At 48.7% G+C, this 19121-nt stretch overlaps 1 protein-coding gene and 1 long non-coding RNA gene across 5 annotated transcripts; both read left to right on the plus strand.

The window, feature by feature from the left end:
• The first annotated feature begins 28 nt into the window (after positions 1-28).
• LOC134388742 (uncharacterized) lies at positions 29-3079 on the plus strand. Its single transcript, XR_010024650.1, has 3 exons — positions 29-91; positions 2094-2158; positions 2998-3079. It is a non-coding gene; the product is annotated as an uncharacterized LOC134388742 (long non-coding RNA).
• Positions 3080-5159: 2080 nt separating this feature from the next.
• On the plus strand, positions 5160-14245 carry ARRB2 (arrestin beta 2). 4 transcript variants are annotated; one of them, XM_063109668.1, is made up of 15 exons: positions 5160-5259; positions 8398-8428; positions 9082-9142; positions 9255-9299; positions 9511-9740; positions 9999-10058; positions 10477-10544; positions 10667-10802; positions 11385-11469; positions 11770-11842; positions 12138-12275; positions 13000-13083; positions 13177-13256; positions 13372-13426; positions 13700-14245. In XM_063109668.1, the coding sequence occupies exons 1-15, from the start codon at positions 5237-5239 to the stop codon at positions 13791-13793; spliced, it is 1263 nt and encodes a 420-aa protein (XP_062965738.1). In that variant the 5' UTR covers positions 5160-5236; the 3' UTR covers positions 13794-14245. The 4 variants fall into 4 exon arrangements, with proteins under 4 accessions (XP_062965738.1, XP_062965739.1, XP_062965741.1 ...); XM_063109669.1 differs by having other exon boundaries at positions 9511-9707; XM_063109671.1 differs by lacking the exon at positions 8398-8428.
• The last annotated feature ends 4876 nt before the right edge of the window (positions 14246-19121 follow it).

Below are 19121 nucleotides of genomic sequence, written 5' to 3' on the forward strand. Positions count from 1 at the left end.
TGGCGCGATGACGCAAACACACCGCGACGGACGCCTAGTGGGAAGGGGGCGTGTGGAGGGGGCTGTGGTCCTGCGCGGTGGTTGAATGGAGGTTGGACTGCGGGCGTGAGTGGGAGGGCGCATGCGCGGGGTGGAGGCGACCCGGGGCCGGGGCGGCGGGGTTTTATTGCGCTGGGTGTCAAAGGATGGCCTGAGAGGCGGGCCGGGGGTGGGTCGGAGGTGCTCCGGGATGCTGAAGGAACACGTGGTCCGGACAAAGGGCGCCCAAGTCCGAAAGATTTTCATTAAGCGGAGTCTCAGGACACCTTTGCTCTAGGAATCAGTAACATCTACCCGTGGAACCGGCCCCCTTGTCTGAAATCACAGACACTTTTAAGTACATTTGCAACTTCAGAAATGATATAATGTGCGCGCCTTGCAAAAACAAATTCAAACATACAGAAGGGCATAGAGTAAACAGAGGAAACCCCTCTTCTCAAAGGTCCTCCCCTAGTAACGGGTATCCTTTCCTGACATCAATCTGTGCACAAACACAGACATACATCGTTTATTTTACAAAAGCAGGGTCTGCACTTGCCTGTTTTCACTCGATATATATCGTGGGCGTCTTTACGCTGTTTTAAGCTGTGTGGTACAAATGAAATAGGTGCACCATGATTTAACAGTGCTATTGCTGAATACCTAAAGCTGCTCCCGTTTTTCACTAACACAAACACTGTAGTGAACACCTAATATCTTTGTGTTCTTGTGTGAATATTGGATTCAAATCCAAGTGTCATCTTTTTCCTCTTACTATCCTCTATCCAATCCTTCAAGTCCTGGCATTCTGCCTCCAAAATACATTAACCCAATAGGGTTAATTTTTCTCCATTTCTCCATCTCCAATGCCACTCTGATCCAAGTCACCATTCTCTCACCTGGTCTCTTAGAAAGGTTTCTTCATTACTCTCTGCTTCCCTCTTGGCCCTCTATAGTCCCTTTTCCACACAGCAACCAGAGTGGTCTTTTCAAATGTAAATCAGTTATGTCACTCCCTGCTTAAAGCCCTTCAGTGGCTTCCAAATATTGTGAGAATGACATCCCATCTCTTCACTTAGGCCTACTAGAATCCCCATGATCTGACCCATACCCGCCTCTCTGACTTCAACACATACCTCAAGTACCACTTACTCTTTTTTTCCCTGTCCTTGAGCCAAACTAGCCTTCTTTCTTTCCTCCAGCCAAGACCATTCCCACTTCAGGACCTTTGCACATGCTACAGATTCTGCTGGAGAAACTTTCCTTTGATTCTTTGTGACTGACACCCTGTTGCCCTCTTCAGAGAGGGCTTCTCTTTAAACTTCACTCCAACCCCCATCGCCCTCTATGACATTAACCTGCTTATTTTTTTGTAACTCATATCACTATCAGAAATTTATATACGTTCTTATTTATTGACTATTTCTTCTGTCTAAAATCTAAACTCCGGGGCTGGCTCGTGGCTCACTCAGGTGAGTGTGGTTCTGATAATGCCAAGGGCACAGGTTCGGATCCCATATAGGGACGGCCGGTTAGCTCACTGGGTGAGCGTGGTGCTGACAACACCAAGTCAAGGGTTAAGATCCCCTTACCGGTCATCTTTTAAAAAAATAAAATAAAATAAAATCTAAACTCCATGAGAGAGCTTTTGTCTTCTTCACTATTTTATTTCCATTATCTAGAACAGTACCTGGCACATAAAAGGTGCTCAATAAATATTTGTTGAGTGAAGAATAAGTATTGGATGAAAGAGAATGCTTATTTTTAATTTTCATAGGAACTGGAACTGGCAAAATGCCCTCTAGAAAGAAAGTTGCATCAATTTATACTCTTGCCAATCATCTAGAATAGTGCTGTATACCTTATACACCGTCTCAATACTATTTATCTTTTTAAATTTTGTCAGTCTGAAGATGAAAAATATCTTCTTTTAACTTGTTTTCCCTAATCATTAATGAAATTAAGTAACTTTTCATATGTATAGTAGATGTTTATATTTATTCTTTATTAATTGTTTTTATGTCCTTTACCCATTTTCCTATTTGGTTCTTTGTCTTTATTTTATTAATTTGTAGGAACTCTATAGATTTGGGGAATTATTGGATCCCTGCACCTGCCAGCCACCAAAAAAAAAAAAAAGGTATGGGAAATTATTGTTGTATGTTATATGTGTCGCAAGAGATTTCTAACAATTTGTCTTATTATTTTTTTAATCTCAGTTTTTTTTAAGTAAGATGTAATTAAGGGCACAGACTCAAGCTGTGTTCAAACACCAGCTTTGCCTCTATTTGTGTGTCCTTCCAAATTATTTAACTGTGCTCCTATGTCTTCATCTTTAAAATGGGGATAATCAGGGAGCTGGCCAGTGGCTCACTTGGGAGGGTGTGGTGCTGATAACACGAAGGTCAAGGGTTTGGATCCTCAGACCAGCCAGCTGCCAAAAACAATAAAATAGGGATAATTATTATAGAACTTTAATTCATACGGTAGTGAGGATTAAATGAGTTAATATTTGTAAAGTGCTTGGAACAATGTTTGGCAAATGGTGAATGTTTGGCACATAGTAAATTCTCTAAAGTGTTAGCTATTATTACTTATATCCATGGGGTTTGATATTTTGGGAGGATTTCCCCAACTCCCAAAGTTATTTTAAAAAAAACTTATTTTCTCCTAATACTTTCAGGGTTTATTCTGTGTATTTAGATCTTTAAACCATCTGCAATTTGTTTAAGGTGTGAGACAGAGATCTAACTTTTTTTCCCCAGTGGATAGTCAATCGTCCCTACCCTATTTAGTAAATATGCCATTCTTTCTCCATTGACTTGAAATGCTACCACGTGGGTCAGGTCTGTATATGGACTCTCTATTCTGTTTCATTGCTCCATTTAGTATTATTGTGCCAGTAACATAGTTTTAGTTATTGTAACATAAATTATCTGGTAAGACATGTGCCTGCTTTAATTTTTTTTTTTTTTCCAGAATTTTTCTGGTGGGGCCGGCCCGTGGCTCACTTTGGAGAGTGTGGTGCTGACAACACCAAGTCAAGGGTTAAGATCCCCTTACCGGTCATCTTTTAAAAAAATAAAGAATTTTTCTGGCTATACTTGAAAGTTGATTCTTTTGATTATGTTTACAATCAAGTTCCTTCCCCCCCAAATCCCATTCTTATGTTGATATGGCATTAAATTTATAGATAATTTGGGGATAGATGACATCTTTATAGTAATAATTGTTCCTATCCAAGATATGGTATATCTCTTTCATACTTTCAGGTCTTCTAAAGTTGTTTTTATATTAGTACCTTTTAATACAATAGATTTCATGCCATGTTGACCACTACCTTCCAGTCTCAAATGTACTTTAGATACAGATCCCATTACCTTCTAGTCATGACCCTTTGTCCAGGGTCAAATATGGATAAAAGTGATTCATGAGTCTAAAAGAAATGTGTGATCTAAAAGCTTGAAAAAAGGCTGGCCAGTTGGCTCAGTTGGTGCTGACAATACAAGATCAAAGGTTCAATCCCAGGACCAGCCAGCCACCAAATAAATACGTAAATAAATAAGCTTGAAAAAAGTGAGGAGTAAGCCTAGAAGGTGGTGATAGAACTGAGGCACGGGGAGGTGCAGTTGGTGGGCAAGGCTGAAGTGAACCTTAAAGATGATCTCAGAAACTGTCTTGTGCATATTAGTTTTTGCTGCATGGAAAAGTGGAGGGAGAGGTATGAAGTTAGTTCATTTGGGGAAGATGGGGAGAGTATGGGAAAAGAGGTGGAAGAAGGAGTAATGTCTTAGCTCAATAAGTCCAGAAATGTCAGTCATCCCTCATCCTCCCACAAGTCCACTCAACTTTACCCCAGGAATGCCTCTTCGGTCCGGCCCCTCTTCTTTCCACTCTAGCATGCATCATTTATCTACAACAGTCTGGCCCCACTCCCTCCACTCTCCGCATTGCCCAGAATCGTCTCCCCCAAAAAGAAATGTCGTCATGCTGCCCCCTCTGCTTAAAAAACCACGATTGGTTCCATGGGTCCTCCTGCTGGGAAGGGCTTCAGTCTTATTCCTTCATCTGCTATACAAAACCCTCCACGACCTGTTCCAGACTTCCTCTTTAGCCTTATTACTCTTACTGCCTAACTCCATAAACACTTCAGAACAGGACGTGCCTGACCTTGCTCTCTCTTCGGAATGCCCTTTCTCAATTTCTGCCCATCGTTCAGAAAGCTTGTCCTCAAATGTCCCCTCTTCTGGACAGCCTGCACTCCTTCCACCCCCACCCTAGCCAAGCCCTGTTAGTCGGTTTCTCTTCTGAGTCATCCTTCTATTATAGCATTCCTGGGATCATAATACCTGTTTATGTGTCTCCTCAATTATACTGGGAAGGCAGGGGCCGTGGTAATTCTTCTGTTCCCACTGCTTGGCATACTGACTAACACAAAATAGGCATGGATGGATGGATGGGTGGATGGATGAGTGAGTGGATGTTAGCTGGGATGAGCGGGTGGAGATGGATCGTCATGACAGGAAATAGAAAAAGGAGCCCTGCGAAGATCAAAGACAGACACTAGAGGGAGCTGAGACACCACAATAAAAAAGCGGGAGTGGGGACAAAGAAGGCCGCCGGCTCTGAGCGGGTGAGCGGCGCTCACTAGAGCAAGCGTCACGCAACTGGAACCTCTGGCCCACGTGTGCGTCCCCTCATCCTCCTCCCCAAACTGTGCTTGAGCTCATTCCACCCTCACCGAGAAAGCAAACAAGAGGGAGGGAATCCCTGCAGGGTTCTGGATATGGGAGCCAATCAGAGGACTTTGATCACCTGGAAGGTGGCGCCTTCCTTTAAGCGGGCCCAATCAGCTTCTCAGGGGTTGAGGAGGGGCGGAGAGATGGGCGGGAAAAGCAGGAGGAGGGATTGCGCGCGCCGGGGCGGGCTCCCCCCAGGGACGGAGCGCGGAGGGGCGGGGGCGGAGCCAATCACCGCGTGAGTCTGTGAGGAGAGGGCGGGCAACGCTGCGGCGCGCGCGATCCGGCTGACGCATCTGGGCCGGTTCCCCAGGACCCGGGGTGGGGGGGCTCGGAAGGGAGGGGGAAGAGGAGAAGGAGCTGAGGGCGCGCGTGCGCAGTGGCGCGGGGAGGAGCAGGGACCTGGCAGCGAGCGAGAAGGCTGCGAGCGAGCCGCGAACCGGGAGGGCGGCGGACGGCGGGCGGCGGGCGCGCGCACCATGGGGGAGAAACCCGGGACCAGGTAAGGGAAGTAGGGCCACGCGGCGGGGCATAGGCGGCGGCGGCTTGGGGCGAGTGTCGGGATGGTCCCCAGACGAGGACACCGGGGAGAGAATAGGGGGCCGGACGCCTGGGTCCCTAGGGGTCAGCCATCTGGGGCTGCACGTCCAGGTCTTCGAGGATGATGGGGGGGCGGTGGGACGCGTGCATGGGCCCCCTCCAGAAAGCGGCGGTTGCAGGGGATCAGGAAACCAGCGTTGGGGTTCTTGCAGGGATGTGGGAGCCGGACGACTGGGTTCTCCTTGCAGGCTGGGATGCAGGGGCGGAGGAAGGAGGAGCAGGTGGCCGGCCTCAAGGGGTTGTGTACGGGGATGCTCGATACCTAGAGGGTATCGATGGAGAGCCTATGGAAAGCCTCCTGTTCAATACCCCACAGGCAGCCGGGCTGCCCTCACCTGTCCCAAGGGCCAAGTGACTCCGCTTCCAAACTTCTGCCTTCTGCTGGGTTGCTAGGAGCAACCGCTTCATCTTAGGGGAGCAGAGTGCATGGCGACCCTCCCTGAAACTGGCCCATATCCTTCTTCCCCGAGTTGGGGGAGTCCGTATCTGCCCTAGGCACGCATCCACTCCCCGGATGTTTTCTGTGTAATCGAGGCTCCTTTCTTCCACTGACACTCTGAGTTCTCTTTTTTGGTCTCTAGCTAAATCCACTTCCTGTTGCGACCCAGCACCCCCAAGAGGGCAAGGGGTAGTGCCTGAGTCCCAGGGGAGCAGGAGCAAAAGAGGAAAAGGTTAAGGCTATATTCCTCAACCCAGAGGAGATCGGGAATGGGGGCCTGGCTGTCACTTCTGCAAAACATCATATCAACCCCATCACTCCCTGCACGTACAGTATGAGAACCCAGATTTCTGAGCATCAAGTAGACCAGTATCAGAGAGAGATGATCAGAGGGAAGACTGGTGTTCTGGATTAGAGGTTAAACGCCCCAGAGAAAAGGGAAGTCGCTGACATCAGGGAGGCCTCTGATTTCCGTTATGTGGTTCAGGGAGGGGGACAGATGGACCAAAGGGGGACTGCTGACTTGGCACAATTCCCTCCACCCCCATCAAATTCTGGGCCACAGGAAATGGAGAGAAGAGCAGGAAGTGTGAAGGGGCATCTGCTTCAGCTGCCCCCACTCACTGGGCACCTCCTTGGCCAGCCTCAGTATATGCACACTGCTTCTCCCTGGCCTGGCAGGAGGTGGCTTGCTGAGTATCTAAAGGGCAGGTGCCCTGCAGCTGTGACAGGGCAAATTGCCCCAGAGCCACACTCCAGTTGGCCAACTGATTGTGACTGTTGCAGTCCTCTGCCAAGGCTTCTAATGGGAGGAAACACTGGGACAAAGAGGAAAGCCAGAAGCGAGGGCGTGAATGATGCTATAGCAATCATCCCCCAAGTTAGAGTAGGTAGAGTGCTTATCCTAGCTGCCACCATATCGGTGTTTACTCTCCTTTATTGGTTGAGGATACCTGGGGGCCTCCATACTCTTTGCCTTATAACCTCTGGACAGCTTGACATTCTAGGAAGAACAGGCAAGTGAAGTGTAGCAGAAATTTGGGTGGTATGGTTGGAGAAGGATGGGCCAGTTGGCAAGGATTTCGGTTTTTACTATCTGGGGACCCTATCCAGGGATTGCTGCTGAGGCAGAGTGGATTGGCTGTACTAAGGTGATACTCAAAGAACAGGCCCACAGGTGATCAGAGCACTGGGGCACCAGACATTTCCCTACACTCCCAGCAACCGGTGGAGTCCAGGCTTAGATTGTTTCATCAGTGAGAAGTAGGGACTGGCTGTTTAGCTTAGTTGGTTAGAGCTCAGCCTTATAACACCAATGTCACAGCCAGCTGCCAAAAAAACAAGACAAAAAGGGCCGGCCTGTGGCTCACTCGGGAGAGTGCGGTGCTGAGAACACCAAGGCCCCGGGTTCGGATCCCATATACGGATGGCCAGTTTGCTCACTGGCTGAGCGTGGTGCTGACAACATCAAGTCAAGGGTTAAGATCCCCTTACCGGTCATCTTTTAAAAAAAAAAAAAAAAAAGACAAAAAAAAAATTGTTTGTTGAACATAAGAAGTGAATCCTCTTCAATTCAAGAAACCATTGATTCCAATTACAGAGATGGATATTGTGATAGTTTAGTGATTGAGAGCATGGACTCAGAGCCAGATTGCCTCAGTTTTTATGAGTTCCACCATTTATGCTCACAAAATACTTGACCTCTTCATGGTTCAGTTTCCTCACCTATAAAATAGGGATATTATTACCTCCATCATTGGGTTTAGGGTATTAAATGATACAACACACTTGGAACACTGCATGAGTAGTCACCCAATAAATGTTAGCCAGCATCATCATTTTCGTCATATGGCTGGCATTATGCTGGGATCCTGCAAGAATAAGGCCTCCGAGGCTCACAGTCTAAGGAGAGAGACAGACAGACGGTACACAGCTAACCACCCTTGCATGCGATCACACCACAAGTAAACATGAACAAAGTGTGACAGGAACCCAAGAAAAGAAGTGACCAGAATCTGGGCTGGGCCTGCTTCCTAAAAGAGATGATATCTGAGCTGGGTCTTGAAAGACTAATAGGCTTTTAAGCTGCTGAGATCAGAGAGGGAGACAGTTGGATGTTAATGGAATAGGGTCAAAACTTGGGTAGTGCCTATAGTAGAAAACATTTCAGAAGCAAACGCTAGGGCCATTGTTCTTCTGCGTGGTCCAGCTGTCATTGGAGCTGGAGACAAGGTGGAAAAATGGTTAGTTCTCACCCAGACACTGCTGCAACCTGCCTGTTCAGGTCCCCTCTGGAGGAGGTTCTTTGAGAAGAGACTGGGTGATTCCTGGGGCAACCATTGGCTATTACTGTGGAGGGAGAGGGCCTAGTGAGGGTGGATGAAGGTCAAGAGAAGGGGCATTTGCCCTGGATACCATGTTAGAAATATTAAGGACCTCCTGGGAAATGGGAGGGGGTAGAGCTGGGCAAAGCCCCAAAGCCTCCGGGCAGGAATTCTGGGTGAGCTCTGCTTCTCAGGCTGGGGAGGGATACGGTCCTGGTGTGGGGGCTCCCTGCTGAGTCTGAGGGAGGCAGTGGGGTTTCCCTTTCTGTTTTGTTAGGGTCTTCAAGAAGTCGAGCCCTAACTGCAAGGTGAGTCTCCCAAAGTGCTTATCCTCTTGACCCTGACTGGGCCCTAACAAAGCGCAGCCTGCCCCTAGACAGTCCCCAACCCCTAGCTCCCCACTTCCTGTGACAGCTAAGAGCTGACTTCCTTCCCTCCTGAAGCCCCTTGCTGCAGAGGCTGCTCAGCCTAAGCCAGCCACAGGGCTGGGTGGGGACAGGCCTGGGTGCCTAAGCAAGATCAAAGGGGAGGAGCCCAAAAGCAAGCCCTGTGCCTATAGCCTTCTTAGGAGCAAACCCAGGGTGCCTGGGGCTGGGGAAAATTAACAGTCCCCCCTCCCCCAGCCTATGGCCTCTTTATTCCAGAGCCCCTTGAGGGCACTAGTGAGGCTGGCAGCTGCTCTCTAACCAGCTGGTCAGGCAGAGTCCTCCCTGAAGACACACACACACACACACACCCTGACTGGTGGGCAAAGGTGTGAAAAGCGATTAGGGAGCCTAAAGGTGGGTAGTCCGGGAAACCCTACCACCCTCACCTTCCAACACTACTGAGAGGAAAAATGGAGAAACTCCTTCCTGATAGCCCCACCTGGGGAGCCCAAGGCAGGACAGCCACTTTTCAGGGTGCTGATGCCCTGTCACCATCCTCCTCAATCTTCCCTGTGACCCCTTGACATCCTCAGCTCACCGTGTACTTGGGCAAACGGGACTTTGTAGATCACCTGGACAAAGTAGATCCTGTAGGTAAGTTTTCCCAGAAAGAGACAGCTCATCCCCCAAGAGGGGAAGAGGTTCCTGGCCTCAGGAATGGGGGAGAGGTCCTTTCAGGAAATGAGCCTATGTGTCCCTTTCCTAGATGGCGTTGTGCTTGTGGACCCTGACTACTTGAAGGACCGCAAAGGTATTGGCCCCAAGTCCAGGGGCCTGAGGGGAGGTAGGGAAGTGAAATGGGCTGGCATTGGAAGAGTGCCCCAGAGAGATGAAAGGCTGAAGCAGAAGCCAGGAGTAGGATTCAGGCAAGTCATGCTGCTGAGGAAAGAGCCGCGGCTACTAGGTACGGGGGGATTGGAGAAAGGGGTTCCTGACCATCCCACCTTGCCCTCCCTTGCCAGTGTTTGTGACCCTCACCTGCGCCTTCCGCTATGGCCGTGAAGACCTGGATGTGCTGGGCTTGTCCTTCCGCAAAGACCTGTTCATCGCCACCTACCAGGCCTTCCCCCCAATGCCCAACCCACCCCGGCCCCCCACCCGTCTGCAGGACCGGCTGCTGAGGAAGCTGGGCCAGCATGCCCACCCCTTTTTTTTCACAGTGAGGATGCCCCCACCCTCTGCAGGGCAAGAGGTCTGGGACTGTGTTTGGGGGGAGAGGCACTTGTTATGGGCAGATCTGGAAGAAATAGTGAAGCAGGGACCCTAAATTCACCTCCCTTTCGGGTCACCCTGTATTCAGGAAGCCCTAGACTCTCTGCCTCCTCCTTGGGGCCCCTGCCTTCTGCCTTTCGCGTCCCGGAATCCTTTTTCCAGCCCCTTAAGTTGAGACTGGGAGGAAGATCTGGAAGCGTCCTGGAGGTTCTGAAACCTCCCCATTCCTCTGCCACAGATACCCCAGAATCTGCCCTGCTCTGTCACACTGCAGCCAGGACCAGAGGATACAGGGAAGGTATGAGAGAAACAGTTCTGAGGGCTGGTAGGGCAGAACCAGGCCCAGCAGGAGCCTGGGAGCACAGCTGGGCTGGAGGGTGAACCATGGAGAGGAGTCAGGGTGGGGCCTGCGGGCAGGGAAATGTCCCCCATGGAAGTGGGGTGTATGTGGTATGGTCACTGTCCTCATGTGACACTGCCTTCTGCTCTCTTAACCTGTATGTGCCTGGGTATGGGGGCTCTCTTTGCACTACCATGACCAAGTTTCTGCCATGTGCCAGGCCTTGAGGAGGCAGAGGAGAGACTCGGTTCTGTGTTCCTCAGACCATGATGGGGCAAGAGTCCTGCCCAACACGAGGGAAGAGGGAGGAAGGAAGGGGAGTGGTGGTGGCGGCAGGAGCCTTGGGTAAGATGTGTCCTTTTCTCCCCCTCCTGAGGCCTGTGGGGTAGACTTTGAGATTCGAGCCTTCTGTGCCAAATCACTAGAAGAGAAAAGCCACAAAAGGTGAGGGAAGCAAGCTCTGTGGTTTGACCACTCCCTCCCTGCTTCAGGAGCCCCAGGAGGTGGGAGCCGTGGTTTGGGAATCTGAGGACTAACCTCTCCCACCCATCTCACCTCCACCCCAGGAACTCTGTGCGACTGGTGATCCGAAAGGTGCAGTTTGCCCCAGAGAAGCCCGGCCCCCAGCCCTCTGCTGAAACCACACGCCACTTCCTCATGTCTGACCGATCCCTGCACCTGGAGTCTTCCCTGGACAAAGAGGTGGGGAGTGAGAGGGTGACAGAGATGTCACAACACAGGCCAAGCCCTGGGGGGGAGGGGCAGGACCACATGTCAAGATGGTGTTTTTATTTTTTTGTTTTATTTTTATTTTATTAATTTTTATTTACATTCTATGATGTTGCAGAGAAGTTGGGAGGGAAAGGGGAAGGGAATGTGATGGAAGAAGGAGAAAGGAGGTGGGGCAGGATTGAGGCCTCTGGCTCCCCCCACATTCCCACAGGGGAGACCAGGGGCTTCCAGCAGTGGCTTGGTCATTGCTGGGCTGGGTGCAGGTATCAGGGGGATGTGGCAAAAGCCCTCACCTCCTACCTCCCCAGCTCGGGAACCCAGGACTCCTCTTGCTACGGCTTGGTGGTCGTCGCTGGGCTGGTTGCTCATGTTGGGGTGGCGTGACTAAGGCCCTCGAAGATGGTGTTTTTAAAGGAGGCAGCCTTGGCTGGATGTGGAACATTGCTAGGGGCTTGGGTTTAGAGAGCAGAGCAATGTGTCTGTGTCGGGGAGCACGCTAACAACGGGACCAGTGAAAAACATGCAATTCACGCAACCCCCTCCCTTCAAAAGCTGTACTACCATGGGGAACCCCTCAGTGTCAATGTCCACGTCACCAACAACTCCACCAAGACCGTCAAGAAGATCAAAGTCTCTGGTAGGAGGAGGGGGCTGGAAGGGGGTCTCGGGGGAGGGAGTCACTGCAAAAGTGGCTTGTGCTATGATCTCAGCCCAGGCCATGTCCTAGTGTGGGAGACCCACCACAGCACAAAGAATTTAGACTATTCCAGACTAATACATGGGGCCAGTGTTTATTGTTTTGGGGAGGGCCATGTGTCAGAGGGGTAGGGGGTGGTGGTGTCCTAGAGCCTGGGGCACACACCGTGTGGTCTGGAGTCGTAGCGTGGTGGTAGTCTGTGCCCCATCCAGAGCTGCTTGACTCCACCCTGCCCCACAGTGAGACAGTATGCCGACATCTGCCTCTTCAGCACCGCCCAGTACAAGTGTCCCGTGGCTCAGCTTGAACAAGAGTGAGTATCAGAACAGACCTGAGTCCCTGCCTTAAAGGAGAAAAGTAGGACCAGGATAATGTGAGGTAGGGGGTTAGAATTCCCTCTGAACCATCTCCACTTAAAAGGGCATACCCTCTACAGCTGGGTAACTCGGAGCTGCTAATTTTCTTGAGGAGCTTGAGCCAAAACCCTTGTGACTTATGCCCTAAGAGAGAAGGGGCTAGTAAGGGGCAGATGCTGCTTGGGGGTGGTAGGCTATCTTCTCACCCAGCCTGGCACCTCCAGGAGTCCTGTTCTCTTGTCCCCACCCCAGTGACCAGGTGTCTCCCAGTTCCACGTTCTGTAAGGTGTACACCATAACCCCGCTGCTCAGCGACAACCGGGAAAAGCGCGGTCTTGCCCTGGATGGGAAGCTCAAGCATGAGGACACCAACCTGGCTTCCAGCACCATGTGAGGGGGGTGGGGGGCTCAGTGCCCACTGTGTGCCAGGCTCTGTCATAGGTGCCAGGAACAGAGGAGAGAAAAAACCTCTCACATTCTAGGGAAGAGAAGACAGACAAATCAGATAAATGGTAAAGTATATAGCAAGTTTAGTGACAAGTGTTAAGGAGAAAAAGCAAGGCAGAGAAGGGAGATATAAAGTGTAGGGTGGAGGAGGGTGTGTTAATTTTAAATAGGGTAGCAAGGGAAGGCATAAGACAGAGGTGACTTCTGAGTAAGGACCCAGAGCGAGTAGGCAGCATGGACATGCTGGGAGAGCATTGCAGGCAGAGAAGGCACAGGCACAAAAACTCAGGGGTGGGACCAGTGGAGTGTTTGAGGAATTGCAAAGTTTGGCAGGAGCACCCCCACTGGCACCTCTATGGGGTACACACTGCACAACCACACAGCAGCCCTGGAGGAGAGGAGTAGGAGGTGAGGTCAGGGGCCTAATGAGAGCAAGCCAGTGCAGGGCTGTTCAGTGAGGCTGACTTGAGCTTTCACCACGAGAGGTGAGAAGCCACAGGAAGGTTCTGAGCAGGGGGATTCCATGGCATACTTCACCCTATGCCGCTGGAGCCCTGGGGCTAGTGTAAGTGTGTAGTCCTGCTCAGAGTCCTGGTGGGAGCCCCAAGCGTGGGCTGGGTGACAAGGCAATGGGCCCTGATCAACTCCCCCCACCCTTCTATTGCAGCATGAAGGAGGGTGCCAACAAGGAGGTGCTGGGAATCCTGGTGTCCTACAGGGTCAAGGTGAAGCTGGTGGTGTCTCGAGGCGGGTAAGTGTGGTGGAGGAGCCCAGGTGGGGGTCACAGTGGTTCTCTCTGGCCCAGTGTCGCCATCATCTTCATGCTGCCTCTCCCCCTCCCCAGGGATGTCTCCGTGGAGCTGCCTTTTGTTCTTATGCACCCCAAGCCCCATGACCACATCACCCACCCCAGACCCCAGTCAGGTGAGCATGCCACCCACACCAAGCCCCCGAAGGGAGGGCCTGAAGCAGGCCTGTGGAGAAGAGCTGGTCCTTCTCGTACCACCCACCCAGCTAGCCTCTGTCCTTCTCCCCTCAGCCGCTCCTGAAATAGATGTCCCGGTGGACACCAACCTCATTGAATTTGATACCAAGTAAGAAACTTATCCCCCTACTTTGATTCTCTTTGGACAAAGATTCATGTAACATTCAAATCTACCTGCTACTTCCTGTTTTTTTTTGTGGGGGGTTGGGTGGTTGAGGCATCAAACAAGATGACTTAACCTTGGGCTGCCTGCTACTGTCCCTTGTTGCAAATACTTCTAGTCCCATTGCTGCTCTAACTCCTCTGTCCCTGGGGAGGAAAGCGGGAGGCCAAGAAAAGGGTCAGAAGCCCTCACCTCATACCCCTCCTTTCCACCATCAAGCTATGCCACAGACGACGACATTGTGTTTGAGGACTTTGCCCGGCTTCGGCTGAAGGGAATGAAGGATGACGACTACGATGACCAATTCTGCTAGGAAGGGGGCTGGAAGAAGGGAGTGGATGGGTGCTGGGAGAGGTAGGGGCAGGACCAAGGTCCCCACTGTTGTTGGGGGTGTCCCAGCCTCTCTTCCCTCCCCCTCCATCTGGCAGCTTCCTCAACCAACCCCTTCGCTCCCTCTCCCCCATCCCCCCAAGATACGCACTGGACCCATCTCTTGTTGAAAGTGGGCATTAATATTTTCACTACAGCTCTGCTTCCCCAACCCCCCAATGGGTGGCAAGCTGTGTTCATACCTAAAATTTTTGGAGGGGGATGCTAAAAAAGAGTGATGGTAGGGAAAGCGGGGAGAAAGAACTCCCACATTCAACCTCACACCGACAACCCCCTCCCATCACTATCTCTGCCTCCCATTCTTTCAAGATGAGACCCTCGAGTCAGGGGAGGCCATTTCTTTGTTTCTGAGCATAAAGAAGAAAATAAATGTTTTAATAGGCATGAGTGTGTGTTTTCTCTGTGGTGTTTAAAGAGCATATAGTGTTATAGCGTATTATTGAATATTACATGAAGGTCAGGATCGTGCAAGATTTATATAAGAATCTACGTATAAATATATATAAATATGTATAAATAATACTTAAAAAAATAAAGAGCGTATAGTGTGCTCATCCATGATCCTGTTACCTTGTGGGTGGGGACCCCAATCTCTTTTCTGCACCTGAATGCCACCTGACACACAGTCTATCAATGTGTTTATTGAATGACTGTGCTGTCCCTATGTTCCAAGGTAAACATCGAAACCTGATGTGGTCAGTCCAAACTCGAGGGTTCATCTTGGTAAAGCCACAAGGTAAACTTAGTCATTTACAGGGGAAATAATAACTAACTTCCCTGCAGACCAGATCTCTCGGGAGTTGGGTAAGGCAGCTCTTCCCTGTTGCAGCTGACACACATGACCACTTTGTGACCTGCTGTGACTGAGTTGTGTTCGTTTCCACTGCTCCTTATGGTTGCCAAACAGTCTGTTCCCTGGGCTCAGTGGGACCACATGTGCAGCCCTCACCAGATAGAAGCCACACGACATCTATGTGGAGTCTGCTATTTACATTCTAACAGAAGCCAAGGCTTTGGGCAGCCAAGAGTCATGCTGCTGCAAGCCCAAGTCCTAGGAACTATGTCCTAATGCTGCTCTGTGACACTCATCAGGGACTACCTAATGCTTGGCCAAAGCCCCAGGCTGGGCGGGAGGAGTTAGCAGCTCTGCACAGACACTCCTCACCTCCATCACCCACTCCCATTTCTGTATCCCAACCTTCCTCTCCTTTTTCTTTCAAGGCTCCTTCATTCTTTCCATGAACAAGCTTGATTTGAGTCCCTACTATGTGCCAGGCATAGTATAGGGATGTAGCAATAGAACCAAAACAAACATTAAATTATTCCCGAATGATTAAATATCTGTGTTCCAAAAGAGAAGTACAAGAGCTACAAGAATGCATGACAGGGAGTTCTGACGAGGCTGGGTTTGAGGCAGATTTCCCTGGAGGAAGTGATCTTTAAGCAGAGAACTGAAGGACGAGGAGTTGGGACCATGCAGGAATGAGCATCCTGGAATGGCAACATCATGTGTGAAACCAAAGGAACAGGGCAAATTTCAGGGACTCAAAGAGGCCAGATGTACTGGGACAGAGACAGCCAGAGGCAAAGTAGTTCCAGATGAGGCTGGTGAGGCAGACGGGGCAGCTCACACAGGCCTTTAGTCCATGCTATGGCTGACAGCAAACAAACCGTTCTTTACCCACAGGCTTCACGTGCTGCCAAATTGCCACTGACCTTGCTTTACCTCACCACAGTAGCAGCCTACCCTGCACACCCTAGACTTTATCATGTGGAGGAACTATCCCTCTACAACCTTCACTTCCAGTACCCCTCTGACTCCCGTGAGCTTGCTGCTCCTTCACCTCTAAGCCCATGGATTTCAAACTTTCACAGGTGAATCAGAACCCTCTGGGAGACACAATAAAGATCCAGAATACCCAGCACTACCTTCCCAGATTCTAAGTCAGGAGGTCCCAAAAAGAATCCATGAATCTAGATTTTTAATCAGCACACACTTTAAGAAACAATGGCTTTGGTTTTTTTCTAAAAGTTTTATTTTTGATTATACATATTTACGGGGTACAGAGTCGACTATCAGTATTTGTGTATAGTGACAATCAAATCAATACTACTAGCATATTCATCATTACAAATCATAATTACTTTGTGTCCCTTACCCAATTAATTACTCCCTAACCCCCTTCCCTTGCCACTGCTTTTTTAGCTTTTTATGTTTTTAATGTTTTTTAGAAAGTACATGTACATGGTTAAAAAAAAAAATCCAGGTCCAGCCCGTGGCTCACTTGGGAGAGTGTGGTGCTGATAACACCAAGTCAAGAGTTAAGATCCTTGAAGCAGTCATCTTTTGAAAAAAATCCAAATAGTATAAAACAGTAAAGATTGAAGACTCTCTTCTATCCCCCATCTCCAATCTTCCAGTTCTTTTTTCCAGAGGCAATCACTATCACCAGCCCCTTGATTATCCTTCCAGAGATGTTCTTCATATTCAGTCATGCATATGCGAATGTACATATTCACTATCTTATTTTAAAAACATATAGCACGGGGCCGGCCGGTGGCTCACTCGGGAGAGTGCGGTGCTGATAACACCAAGGCCCCGGGTTCGGATCCCATATACGGATGGCCGGTTGGCTCACTGGCTGAGCGTGGTGCTGACAACACCAAGTCAAGGGTTAAGATCCCCTTACCGGTCATCTTTTAAAAAAAAAAAAAAAACATATAGCAGCATACTTTGAACTCTTCTACACCTTGCTTTTTTCACTTAATAGTATACCTAGGAGAGCGTTCCTCAATACACACGGATCCACCTCATTCTTTAAAGAACAGCTTTCCATTGCCTAGACGTCATTTGTTTTTACCAGTTTCCTACGGATGAACATGCAGAATGTCCACTATTTTGCTAATTCAAACAATATTACAATAATTGGACCTGAAGATATGTCTATTTGTACATGTGAAGTGTACCTGTGGGACAAATTCTTAAAAGTAGAATTGCTGGGTCAAAAAGGGTGAACATCACTTTGATTACTGCTAATCTAGCAGGTAAAATATAGTATCCTAATTTTAATTTGCATTTCTTTGATTACAAGTGAGATTAACTCAATTTATTAAACTGTTCTTTTTTTTTAATGTACTCTCAGAATGCTTTATATTTTAAAGAAATTAGCTCTCTGTTGTATACTTTACAAATATTTTCCCCAGTTTGTCATGTCTTTTGAATTTGTACCTAGTTCTTTTTTATGTTTGTTTCTTTAATTTTTTTAGCATATTCATTGTTACAAATCATACTTCTTTATGCCCCTTATCCAATCGCCCCTTTCTCTTCCCCTCCCCGCTCTAATAACCATAGATTTGTTCTCTCCATCTGATAGATTAACTGTTCCTCTGTTGGTTTGTTGCCTAGATGATCTGTCCTGTACTGAGACAGGTGTGATGAAGTCCTCCCCTATTATCATAAATCAGATGCTGCTACTATTACTCTGGAGTGTGCTTTGTGGAAAGGACCTCTTTTTTTTGGTCTCCACTGGTGCCTCTCCTTGTGTCAATGCAGCTGAGAGTGTGGCATGCCATCTGCATAGTTGCTGTGACTGCTGCTATAGACACTAGCCACTTTTGCAGCAGCCATAGCAACTGAGGTGGCCATGGTGGGCTACCTGCGTGCAAATGGTGCTTTCGGTGCTTTACCTGGTTGCGGCTGGGTTCAGCTTCCTGGCCCCACGCCTCAGGACCCTGGTGGGGCTCTGGGGTGGTGGCAGCATAGTTCTTTTTTATTTTAGAGTGTACAATTCAATGTCATTTGGTACATTCACAGTGTTGTGCATCCATCACCTTCATCTAGTTCCAAAACATTTTTCTTCCAGTAGTTTTTTCTTTTTATTCCGCTTTTTCTTTTTCTTCTTTGTTACTTTTGCTTCTAGTATTTTTTTTTTTTTTTTTTTTTAAAAAGATCCGAACCCGTGGCCTTGGTGTTACCAGCACCGCACTCTCCCGAGTGAGCCACGGGCCAGCCCCTGCTTCTAGTATTTTTAATAATACACACATTTTTTATTTTAATGTAGTCAATTATAATCACTTTTTTATGGCTTCTTGGTTTTTTGTCACAAAGCTCTTGGCCCTTCTGTTTTCTCATAATTTGACACTTTTCTTTCCAGCCTACACTTTAAGATCATCATATCAACCACTATTTCATCAGCACACTCAACTTTTCCTCACAAGTGCTCTCAGACCCCACCCTTAGATCTGTCCAACTATCTCCCCTGCCCCTTCTCTGCTCTGACACAGGGTTGATGTGCACTGCCAGAGAGAAATTCTACCCCACACTTATTCATCCATTCAACAAATATTTTTGAACACATCCTAGATGTCAACACTGTGCTTGGCACTAGGTATGGATTTGGGGTCACTAAACATTTATGGTCTCTAACTTAGGCTGGGTCCTCAATGCCTGATAACTCTTTGTCCCTCTCCACATCCCCTGGTCACCTGCCTCTCCTGCTCCTGTCCTACTCACTTAATTTTCCACTTTCCTCATGCTCACAGTGACTTCTATTTTTCACAGCGATTAGACAATGAGAAATAATTTCAATTTCCTCTTGCTGACAAACACTGACATCTACACCAATTCTCCTACACAACCAAGGTTAAGATGCCTTCTCTCATTCAATGCTAATTCCTCCACCTGTGCTCAGATCACTCCCCTCCCAGCAACTCGAAGACCTTGATTCATCAAACCGCTCCCCTCTCTTCAACCTCTGTCTCTCTGTACCAGATTTTCCTTCATGGTAAATACACCCACGAAAGTCTCTTCCATTGAAGGAATGGAGCGAAGGAGGGAAGGAAGAAAAAAAAAACAGGGAAAAACTCTCCTCCACTCTTAGGTCTCTTTCACAGTAAAGTGCATCTGTTTCCTCTCTCACTTTTTGTTCTTTTTAAATTTACTTTTCATTTTCAAAGTTACATATGCACATAGTTTAAGAAGTTAAATAGTACTACAAGACCTACTACAATAAAAAGCAGACTCCCTTCCCCCTCTAATTACCTTCTTCTCAGAGACTACTTTCACCTCCTTTAGATGTTTCCTTTGGCATTTACCTCCATATCTCTAAACGTGCCTATTGTGCCACTTCTTGACTTTTGTTTTAAGTGTCATCTACTGGCTTCCCACCATATAAGGTGAAGCTTGAGCTCACTTTTGCCCCCCTGCCCCACCACAGAACACTTTCCATCCTTCCCCCACACCCTGTACTCC

The sequence above is a fragment of the Cynocephalus volans genome, chromosome 10 (genome assembly GCF_027409185.1).
Source record: "Cynocephalus volans isolate mCynVol1 chromosome 10, mCynVol1.pri, whole genome shotgun sequence".
Classification (NCBI taxonomy): domain Eukaryota; kingdom Metazoa; phylum Chordata; class Mammalia; order Dermoptera; family Cynocephalidae; genus Cynocephalus; species Cynocephalus volans.